The sequence below is a fragment of the Eulemur rufifrons genome, chromosome 2, assembly GCF_041146395.1.
Source record: "Eulemur rufifrons isolate Redbay chromosome 2, OSU_ERuf_1, whole genome shotgun sequence".
NCBI classification, from domain to species: domain Eukaryota; kingdom Metazoa; phylum Chordata; class Mammalia; order Primates; family Lemuridae; genus Eulemur; species Eulemur rufifrons.
In genome coordinates, this window is record NC_090984.1 from 33,058,775 (window position 1) to 33,070,841 (window position 12,067).

Consider the following 12,067-nt stretch of genomic DNA (forward strand, 5'->3'; position numbering starts at 1 on the left):
AGGGATATTGGTCTGTGCTTTGCTTTTCTTGTTTTGTTAATGGCTTAATAGTGGCTTCGTGGAATGAGTTTTCTGTAAGATATTGTGTAGAATTGGTATTATTTCTTCTTTAAATGTTAGGTGGAATTTACCGGTAAAGCTATCTGGGCCTGGAGTTTTCTTTTTGAGAGGGTTTTTCACTATGAATTCAACTTCTTTAAAAGATAAAAGGCTATTCAGGTTATCTATTCTTTTGAGTGATCTTTTATATGTTTCAGGTTATTTATTCATTTATTTATTTTTAATTTTTTTTAGATACAAGATCTTGCTGTTTTGCCTAGGCTGAAATGCAGTGGCATGATCATATCTCACTGTAATCTCGAACTCCTGGGCTCAAGTGACCTTCCCACCTTAGTCTCTTGAGTAGCTAGGACTACAGGCATGCATTACTATGTCCAGCTAAATTTTTTGTCAAGATGGGGTCTTGCTGTGTTGCCCAGGCTGGTCTCAAACTCCTGGACTCAAGTGATCCTCCCACTTTGGCCTCCCAAAGTGCTGAGATTATAGGCATGAGCCACTGTGCCTGGCCTGAAGTGTTTTAAATGAGGTTTTGAGTTATTGTTTGTGTGACTCAAGGAATTTGTCCATCTTAGTTGTTAAGTTTATTGGTATAAAGTTACCTTTATAATACATGAAGAATCTGTATTGATGTTCTCTCTCTCACTCCTGATATTAGTACTTTGTGCCTTTTCTCTCATTTTCTTGATCATTCTGACTAGAGGTTTATCAATTTTGCTGATTGTCTTCTGAAAGATCCAGATTTTGGTTTCAATTATTTTCTCTATTGTGTTTCTATTAATATTTTTTATTTTGCTGATTTCCACTTTCATACTTATTATTGCTTTCATCTGCTTACTTTGGGTTTCATTGGCTTTTCATTCCTAGTTTCTTAATGTGAAAGTTGAGGTCATTTATTTGATATCTTTATTATGTTCCAATATTGGCATTTAGTGCTACAAATTTCCCCTAAATACTATTTTACTGTGTCCCAGTAATGCATCTAGCAGTTAGTCATCTGTCAACTTGAGCTGTTCACAGTTTAATCAGGAAGCCAAAGTTAAACAGCAATCTAAAAGTGCTTTATGAGCAGCAGGTAGCTGCCACAAAACTATTGAGACAGGTGAACCTGAGGCAGTTCCATAGAGTAAGGAAGCAGAATAGAAGCAGCTGGCAACAAGTGAGCAACTGATGGAAGGACGATGATGATTCACCAGTGAGTAAAACAGATGTCCCCATGGAGCTTACATTTTAATCAGAGGAAACATAAAATAAACAAGTGTATATTAATATATGATATGTCAGGTGCTGCCAAGTGCTCTGTATAAAAAGAAAGAAAGCAAGACAAGGGGATAGAGAGCAGTAATGGTGCAGATACTCTTAAGTGTTTATGATGAGAAATCTTTGATGCCAGGAACTAAAGTACGTTTGGTGTTTTTGGTTTTACAAAAGTAAACAATAGCCATTTGGAAAGATTTTCATAAAAATTAGTTAACTTAAAAAGGTTTGATTCCTTAAGAAGGATGTGTTTAAATTATCTGGAAACGTGGCTTACTGTAGAACTTCCCGTTTCTTGACAGTGTCTAAAGGATGCAGAAGTGTGATTAGATTAAAACAGGTCCAAGGAACTTTGACTCTGCAATGTAGTCTCTTCTCCCATCCCTTCCCCCCACTATAATATAGAGAAGCTGACCTTATAACCTTACAACTGAATTGTATTTTTAGATTTAAAGCAACAGGAGGACTGCCTTTGATGCATGTGAGAATTTCTGACCAGAAAATGAAAGACGTGCTATGTTTGATTAATAGTATACCCTTGCCACAGAAATCATTGGCACAGTCTCCGGAGAGACAGGTAAATGGATATAATACAAATGCTAAATCTCTTATTTTCACTAGTGTTTTAGAGTAGTACTAGAAAGTCAATCTTAGGGCAAAGGTTATAAGTGAAAGGACCAAAAATACAGAAATGAAAGGAAAATATCTTTCAAATTTATAAGATATGTCTTAAATAGGAATAGAAATTTTCTTTAAAATGATGCAGATAAAACACTTGGTGTAAAATTTCGTCATATGTTAGACTTAAAAGTTCTAGGTCATTTTAATTGGAATTGATCTGTATAACATAAAAGAAATGTTGGATTTCCACTTACTTCGAAATGAAGTTTGAGAGAGCCAACTGATGGTGATACCATTTTCCAGGGACCTGTAGTAAAAATGTACATTAATATTGTAATGGACAGCATGTAAATTATACACAATGACAAACAGACCTACTAGACTACTAGACTTGTACATAGTTTTGTCCTTGTAAAATGGAGGTGGTGGTTGTCTTAATAATTTGTAAATTCCACCCAATCATTAGTTAGTTGATTGCATAGTATGTTTTGTTGGAAGATTTGTATATTATGTGTAGAAGTCTTTCCATCTCTCTCTATCTCTATTACTTTTTAGTCTTTCTCTCATTTATATACATTTAGTCCTGCTGAATGAGTATTTTTAAGAAAACTTTTTGAATTCTTTGCTAGGTGTCCTCAACTCCCGTTATTTCAGGTGGGACAAAAGGTCTGCTTAGTACTTCCCTATTGCTAGATGGAGTGGAATCAGGTAAGGAAAGTATTAATAAAATATTCTTTATTAAAGCAAGCTTATAACTTGTTATATAGAGATAAAATTTTCTGAAAATAAAGGAATTCTGAAAGTGCTATAGTCATTTACTGGTTCTAGTTCCAGTTGTGTTACTAATAGTGTGACTTTGAGTCATTTATCTTCTTTAAGCTCAGGTTTCCTCATTGGATAAATGAAGAGATTTTTTTGTGGTTGACAGTGCTTACTTAAGATTTTAAATAAGCTACTTTTTTGCCTCAATCTCTATGTGTTCCTTTTCTCTAGTTCTGTCCTAATTTATCTCTTTTAATTCTGAACTAGAATGTAAGCTTCATGAGGACAGGACCATGAATATCCTGGTCATTCTGGTGTCCTTAGTGGCTAGTGCAGTCTGATACATGGTAATTGATGCCCAGTGAATATTTTGTTGTGTACTGAATGAATGAACCAGTGAAAAACAGAATTATCAAAGAAAAGATTTGCTATTTGGTTTTAAATATGATTACCACATGCCAGGTTAAGCCATTTTGTGGAACTTTGAAAAAGAAACTATTTTGATGTTTAATATGAAGATTATACCCAACAAGTGAAATTTACTTTTGGAAGATTTAGATTGGAGTGTTTATACAGTTTTCAATGGACATTGTCTCATATCAAATGAATGTTTTTTTCCTTTAGAGTCTGATGATGAGTATTTCGATGCTGAAGATGGAGACTCACAGACTGGCAAAAGTATGAAAGGATCAGAACTAAAAAAAGTTGCAGAGGTCCCAAATGAGGAGCTCATTAATCTTATACTCAAGTTTGAAATTAAAGAGGTATATACATTTTTTTGTCCATAAATAAATATATTCTTATTGTTACTATCTTGTAAACTATCTCAAGCTAGCCCTAAATGTTAAGTATATTAAAAATATGGTACTCTGTCTTCCCTACAGCACACCCATGCACACACACATACTCAACACACAAAGTTTCAGAAAAATGTTATTTTCTAAAAAACTAATGTAAGAATGATTCATGATGTATCTACTTTATTCTGAAAGAGCTTAAAACTCTTAATTAGGGTTTGCTTTTCCGCAGAAAATTTTTATGATGTTTAATTTTTTTAAATTTTTTTACTTTTAAGCTAAATAATATTGCTCATTTTCATGTTTATGATTTGGAAAACTACAAACAACTTAAATTTCCAACATGTTCTTTACAGCCTTTAAAAGTCATGTAGTAAAAGTAAACATGGAATGATGTTCACAATATATCATTATTTGGGGAAAAAAATTACAATACCAAGGACATTATGATTCCATTTAAAATGACATGTATATATTTTCATTGATAAATTACAGACAGTATTCATTTCTGGGTGGTGGGATTACAGTTTTTCATATTTGCCTATTTGCTTCTCCATATATTCTACGGTTTCTATAATAAATTTATATTGCTTTAATAATAAAACACAAAAGATATAAAGTGGAGAGATGTTCCTTATTGACTGTTTTATATCCCAAAGTGAGAGCATGTCCTAAAATATAATGTCAGAAATACCATATTTTAATTATGTGTACAAATCTAAGTAGTATTGATATTTGTTTTAGAGAAAGATATGTTCTCTGCTTTTAGCCTTGTTTGACTTCTCTCTTTCTCTCATACTCTCCTCCAAAATATGAGCAAATCCCTTAACCCTAACTTCAAAATACATTCAGCTGTTTGCTCTTTCCTTCCACTGCTAGTGTATTGTTCACGTCACCATCATCTCTTTCCTGGATTATTGCAGTAGCCTCTTACCTGTCTCTGCTTCCATCAGGTACTCTGTTCTTACAGTTGCCAAAGTGATCTTTTAAAAGTGTAAGTTAGGTCATGTCACTACTCTACTCAAAATCCTCCACTGAACTGACTTTAAATCTCTCTCAGTGAAGGACTAAGTCCTTCCCATGGCCTACAAGGCCTTGCATGTGTCACTTCTTGTGACTGGCTTTATCTTCATTCTCTCCTACCTTGCTTACTTTGCTTCTGCCATATTTCATTTATTCTTCCAATAGTATTTTTCATGTGCCATCATATACCAGACATTGTTTTAGGTACTGGAAAATAGCAGTGAGTAAAGTTCTTGCCTCATGGCGTGTACACTTGTCTTTTATTCTTCCTTATATATACCAAAGCACATTCTTGTGCTTGCTGTTTCCTTTGCCTGGAACACTCATTTCCTACATGGCTTAATTCCTTAGTTCTTTCAGGTATTTGCTCAAATGTCATCTTATTGGAAAGATATGACCACCCGACACAACATAGCAACCACTTTCCCCAACACTCCCTAGAATGTAAGCTTCTTGAGGATAAGGATTGCCTTTGTCCATTTTCTGTTGCTATAAGAGAATACTTTGGACTGGGTAATTTATAAAGAAAAAAGTTTTATTTCTTATAGTTCTTGAGGCTGGGAAGTCCCAGGGCATGGTGCCTGCATCTGGTGAAGGTCTTCGGGCTGCATCATTCCATCGAGGAAAGGTGGAAGAGCAAGTGAGCTTGTGTGAAAGAGAAAAGCACGAGGGGCTGGTCTATAATAGTCAGCTCTTGCAATAACGAACCCACTTTCAGAATAACAACATCAATCTATTCATGAGGGTGGAGCCCTCAGGACCTAAACAACTTCCATTAGGGCACACCTCCCAACACTCTTACATTGAGGGTTAAGTTTCAACATGAGTTTTGGAAGGGGCATTCAAACAATAGCAAGGACCATTTCTGTTCTGGTCATTCTGGTGTCCTTAGTTGCTGGCATAGCCTGTTACATGGTAGATGATGTCTAGTAAATATTTATTGAATGTTGAATGAATGACCTAATGTGAAAAACAATCAGAACCGTTGAAGAAAACAGTAGTGCCATTTGAAATATTTCTCAGTGTGACTTTTTTTGTTGTAGTTTCACATATTTCTGTAGTGAAATTTATTGCATATTTTCTTTATGTCCCAGTTTTAGTGTATGTTTAGAAAATTCTGTTACTAAAATATTTACCCATGATTCTATATATTATACTTTATTATTTCATTGCTTTCATTTAAATCGTTTATATGAAACTTTTTTTAATATCAATTTTGTACTTAATACCTTACTATACTATCTTATTGTCATCTTATTATTCTTCCGTTGATACTCCTGGTTATTCTTTTAAGTATATAATTATATCATCTGCTAATAATAGTATAATTTTTGCCTTTTGTTCAGCATTTATATTGTTCTGTTGTTATAGTTACTGTTGCTGCCTATCAGGTTGCCCTAAAATTTAGTAGCTTAAAACAGCTATTTCATTTTGCTCACAATTTTGTGCTTTAGGAATTCTGGTAGGGCCCACTTGGGTAATTTTGTGTATAATCTTTCATTTGGTTGCAGTTCAGTCTTGTCTGGGCTGCAGTCATATGAAGCCTCAAGCTAGCCTCCATGTGTCCCGCTCATGTGGCTGCCAATTGATACTGGGTGTTGGCTGGGAGCTCAGCTGGCACTGTTGACCAAAACACCTACTCATAGCCTCCCAGCACGACGGTCTCAGAGTAGTTGAACTTTTTACATTGCAGCTGGCTTCTCCCAGACTGAGCATTTCCAGGTGGGAGTTTCATGGCCTTTTCTTTTGACATCAGAGGTCATTATAGTTTCACTTCCTTTCTACCCTATGATCAAAGCATTCATAAGCCTGCCCAAATTCAAAGCGTGGGGATAAAAGCCGCCTCCTCTTGATTGGAGTATCAGAGAACTTGTATCTTTTAAAAATTGCTATGCATATGTTTTATTTTTTATTGGGTAATTATTCTGGCTGTCATTTCCAGAATTAAGTAGTAGTAAGATCACGAACATTCTTGCTTACTTTTGGCTTTAATGGGGATACTCTTTTTTTTTAATCGCCAAACATGATTTTCTTTTTCTCTTTTTTTTTTCTTTCTTCTCTTTCCATCCAGATTCTAGAGCAGATTTTTGTTTTTAAATACAGGTTTTAGAAAATCATATTAAGAAAGAACCCATACATTCTTATTTTATTAAATTTAAAAAAGTAAATCAGTGGAGTTAAATTTCATCATGATGTTTTATAGATGTACTTATATTCTCAATAATAGAATTTAAGATGATAATTTCTGATTATATTAAATAACATGATAGTGGAACAGTATGAGCAAAGCTTCTTCTATTTTCATAGTGAGATTTATAAAGAAAGATTTTGTTTTTGTTATTTTAAGTATGATTCAGACTTCTTACCAACTTTTCACTGGCTGTGCTAATTCTTTTAGGTGATTTTGGAATTTACTAAACAACAGAAAGAAGAAGTTACAATTCTAGTATTTAATGTTACTCAGTTAGGAACAGAGGCTACAATGAGAACATTCGACTTAACTGCAGTGTCTTATTTAAAGAAGATCAGCTTGGATTACTATGAAATTCAAGGTAACAGCCATAAAAAATAGCAATGATTGCCAATAATAAAAATAGCACTTTTGACTATCTGAAACACTTTAATTTATAATAAATAATAGCTAGCACTGTTCTAAGCACTTTACAAGTAATAACTCATTTAATCCTTATAACAATGCTGTGGGGTAGGCAATGTTGTTATCTCCAGTTTACGTGTAAGTAAACTAAGGCATAGATTGGTTATATAATTTACCCATAGTCACACAACTAGTGTGACTGAACTAGCTGTTAGGGGCTTAACCATGGTTTTAATGCTAGAAATCCGGCCCTAGAGTCTATGGTCTATTACCTATTACCTCAGAGAGTTTATAGAAATCCCTTTGATATAGGGAGTATTATTCCCATTTTACAAACAAAGAAAGGCTAAATAAAGAAAGATTAAGTGGCCTACTCAATGTCATGTATCTCTTGAATGGCAAAACCTAGGATTCATCTCTGGTCTTATGATATTGAAAGCCTTATTCTTTCTATTAGTTCGTAGATCACAAGAAGCACCAGGTTATGAAAATAAATATGGTAGGATGTAAAGTTAGCTCTTTTAGAAGCTTTTGTAGTTTATTCATTTCAATGTATATCTTGTGTGCTCAGATATTTGGGACATGAAGGAATGGATGAATCTACAGTAATTAAAATTCCCTAATATTTGCCTAATGCTTTAGTAAATACAGTCATCCCTTGGTATCTGTGTGAGATTGGTTTCAGGATCCCCACGGATACCAAAATCCGCAGATGCTCAAATTCTTTATGTAAAATGGTGTAGTATTTGCATAGAACCTACACACATCTTTCTGTATACTTTAGATCATCTCTAAATTACTTATAATACATAGTACAATGTAAATCCTATTTATGCTGTGTTGAGTTTTGAAATTTGTACTATTTTTTTAATTGTTGTATTATTTTTTATTTTTTCAAATACTTTGATTTGAGATTGGTTCATTCCATGGATGTAGAATTCACAGATATGGAGGAGTGACTATATAAAGACCCGTGTTTTGTGATTTTTTTTTTTTTTTTTTTTTGAGACAGAGTCTCATTCTGTTGCCCAGGCTAGAGTGCCATGGTGTCAGCCTAGCTCACAGCAACCTCAAACTCCTGGGCTTAAGCAATCCTCCTGCCTCAGCCTCCCGAGTAGCTGGGACCACAGGCATGTGCCACCATGCCCGGCTAATTTTTTCTGTATATTTTTAGTTGTCCTGTTAATTTTTTTCTATTTTTTAGTAGAGATGGGGTCTTGCTCTTGCTCAGGCTTCTCTTGAACTCCTAACCTCAAGTGATCTTCCCGCCTCCCAGGGTGCTAGGATTACAGGTGTGAGCCACCGTGCCCGGCCATGTAATTTTTTTAATTGTTGAAAACTTTAGAGGAAAAATGTTTTATGTCTTAGTAATTTTCTGTGGGCACTGTGTTAAGGTAAGAGCTTACTGTCTTGAGGGAAAAAATATAAATAATAAATTTTCTAGGCTATTTTGTCCTAGGGAAGGTTATGACCTTGGAAGTCAAGGAAAAGTTTTAAGATGTCTACGGAGCAAGACTTAATAATAAAAGATGTATAAAATGGTGGGCAAATAATTTCTCCCTCCACAGCTTTTAGAGGTGGTAGTTAGTTCCTTGGTACGTTTATGTAAGGTTATAGAGGACATCTGGTAGTACCTGTTGTTTTTAAGTTAAAAAGAAGTTTAACAGTTCTTCCTTAGGAAAAAAAATCTTTCTTCTTCTAAGTAAGTCATCTCTCTCAGTATAAACAAAGGAAAATTATTTAAATTTCTCCAATAGAAATAAGTTATTTGCTCTAGAATGTTGGAGCTCAAAAGGATATTAGAGATTTTTGTAGTCCAACCTCCTTGTTCTATAGTTGAGGAAACTGAAGTTAAATAACTTCTAGTAAGGACTAGAGATGGACTAGAATTCATATTTCCTGATTTTTATACCGTTGGTCTTTCTACTACCCTATGAATATACATATGGCCTTAAAAATATCTAGAGAAGTTTTATTTTTGAACACAGGTGTGAAATCAAGTGAAAATAAATGTGCATGTTTTTAAGTAAGTTGAATGCCAAAAGTAAGGTAAGGATTTGGATGGGTTTATTTTTTAAACAGTGATGGCCTTAGTATTTAATAACCATGACAATATGCACAAATATGTTTTTAAAGCTTAATTAACAAATTAAAAAAAAGACATCTAGAAAGTTTAAAAATTAAAAAAGACCAATTTATTTGAAACACTTTTTTTCCTTTTTCTTTAATCTAGGTTCCAAAAAGAAACCCCTTCACTTGATTAGCTCTTCTGATAAACCTGGATTAGATCTTTTAAAAGTGGAGTATATTAAGGTAAGGGCCATAGGATGATTATATATTTATTGCATACTCCAAAGTATACCCTTGGAAGGAAAAAGATAATAGTACATTACTAATGGATCTGGATCTGTATCACAGTTTTTAATTACAGGAATATCTACTGTTTCTTTTTTCATCTATACACCTTCTTTCACCTTCACTTAATTTCAGGCTATTACAATAGTACTAAGCTTCTTGTCCCTAGAGCCTGGGGACAAAGTAGGTGCTATTTCTATCTTCTAGGGCATATTTGCATACCTACACTCATTATGGGTCATATATAGGTGACATTTGGCTGAGTATCCTGCATCAGAAAGGATAAAGTCAAATTAGATTGGATTCAGAAGAGAAATTCTAGGATTGGGAAGGAACATACGGTATTTAGTTTCACTGAGGATTTGTTGATTTGCTTAATCATTTAACAACTATTTATTGAATTTCTGTATGTGTTATTGAATGTCTACATTGTTAGGCCCTTGGGATATAGAGATGAAAAACATTCCCTGTTCTCAAGGAAATTAAAGATAGACAAGTATACAACATTTAAAATATTAATATAATGTGATTGATTTTCTGATAAAGAAAAGCTCAAAGCGTTATGGGAGTAGAGAAGCAGGGAAACTGGCCAGGCCAGAAAGCATCTCACAGGAGGTTAATCTTTGAGTTTGAATTTACTACATTTATTCTCAAGGGACAGAACTTGGACCAATCGGTAGCTATGATGTGAGTTAAGATTTTTGGCTCAGTAGAAAGACCTCACTAAGTCAAAGTTCTCTAAAGATTGGATTTGTAAGGAAACAAGATTTCTTTCACTGAAGATTTTTTTAAAAAATAGACTTGTTAAAGACTTTATAGAAGGATTTAAGCATTAGGTGATAGACGGACTAGATGACCTCTATACCTTTCAGCCTTCAGAGTTTATCATTCTGATCGTAGCTACAGTTTCCCAGAAGTGAATGTTCTCTCATGTTTAAAGAGGATGACATACTTATAAAATACATTTATAACTAAATATAAATAAATTCACCAGAGATCATAAAAAAGTGATTTATTTACTTTGATCTTAATTCTTTCTTTAGAACTCTTGTTTGTTTTTTTAGGCTGATAAGAATGGACCTAGTTTTCAAACTACTTTTGGAAAAACTGAACAAACAGTTAAGGTAAGAAATTCTGTTAAAGGAATATATTCTATTTGCAAATAACCTCCTTTGGAAGTCTCTATCCTTTGAGGATAATTTGATGACATAATCAAGGACCAGTAAAAGTTGTATGTAACCTTACAGATACTTACCGTGCTCTGTGTTTATGATTCACCTTACCAAAGCTGTTGTTTCAGCTTACTGTATCATATCCTGATATCCTTAAAAGTTTTAGTATTTTTTCTAAATAAGGGAGTACTACAGACAAAGGAACTTTGGTTTACAAAGAGCTAACAGGATTCTAAATAAACCAAATTAGATTAAACCATTGTTTAATGCAGGGGCAAAAAAGTGAATCCAACTGAGTCAAGGAGAGATGTTGGATACTTTTGAAATTATATTACTTAGGTAGTAGCTTAGAGGAAGAAGAGGCAAAATGTGCTTATGAGTTACATTAAAAGGAAAATGAGAGAGATGAGCTCTTTTGAGAGATTGGAGAATCTGTTGTAATATTGTGAACCTTCCTTTTTGTAGTTTTTATGTCCATCTAGTGATTTGATGAAATGAAAATAAATTCTATAAATAGATTTTTATTTTAATTTGCTATTAGAAAACCACCCATTCTTGAAAACAGTATGTTGTTCCTTAGCTTTCTAAAGTCTTTGTTTTAAAAAATGTAGTACTTTCCCCCTAAGTAATATATAGTCTTTGTTTCTTTTTAAATGATTTGACAATTACTATAGTTTTAGATCATTTAGTAACTGAGAACTCACTCATATTGTCCTTTTTGTATTTAAATGTCATGGGATACCACATTTGAAATAATTTCTGGAAATACTAGTAGCCCATGATAGTTCTAGAATTTTGTCTTTGACTTGTGCATCTTATATAATCATAATGGTCATTGGAGATCCAAGAAACCATATATGTATGTTGAATGTTAGGATGGCCATGAGAAGCAGATTACAGACTCCATGACCATTATGCTTGGGAAACAGAGTAATAGATTATTGTGATACTCTAATGTAACCCTGAAGTGTGTAAGTATAATTTACTCTCTGTATATTCCCTAAGGGAGTTGTGAATCTTCCTCTTCTTTTCTCATCCTTCCAAGCAGTGGAAAGCAGTGATGCAAGCCCAGCTGTGGGAGCCTTTTGGGTCCACTGTGGAGACAGGTTATAATTTGCTGAGGAAAACTAATTTTCTCTTTAAAACATTCTTAGGTGGCCTTTTCATCTTTAAATCTATTACTACAAACACAAGCTCTTCTCTCTTCTATTAATTACTTGACAACCATTATTCCATCGGATAATCAAGACATAGGTGTTGCCAAGGAGGTACAAATTCCAACTGAAAAACAACAAAAAAATTCAACTCTACAGAAAGGTATGAAAACACATTTTAATTTCTTGTTAGAAAGGGTTTTAGAATTCTAGAACTAAATGAGGAATATTAGAGATCATCTAATTCAGTCATTTAAATGCTGTTTTCCCCCC

General features: G+C 33.7%; 1 protein-coding gene across 4 annotated transcripts in view; it reads left to right on the forward strand.

The window, feature by feature from the left end:
* Positions 1 to 12,067, forward strand: part of VPS13C (vacuolar protein sorting 13 homolog C) — a 163,929-nt gene that overhangs the window by 61,046 nt on the left and 90,816 nt on the right. For all 4 annotated transcript variants that reach the window (XM_069483234.1, XM_069483243.1, XM_069483250.1 and 1 more), the window contains 7 exons: positions 1,762 to 1,891; positions 2,565 to 2,643; positions 3,322 to 3,461; positions 6,916 to 7,069; positions 9,347 to 9,426; positions 10,533 to 10,592; positions 11,795 to 11,957. In XM_069483234.1, coding sequence (XP_069339335.1) covers positions 1,762 to 1,891; positions 2,565 to 2,643; positions 3,322 to 3,461; positions 6,916 to 7,069; positions 9,347 to 9,426; positions 10,533 to 10,592; positions 11,795 to 11,957 — 806 coding nt within the window. The remainder of the gene's footprint in view (positions 1 to 1,761; positions 1,892 to 2,564; positions 2,644 to 3,321; positions 3,462 to 6,915; positions 7,070 to 9,346; positions 9,427 to 10,532; positions 10,593 to 11,794; positions 11,958 to 12,067) is intronic.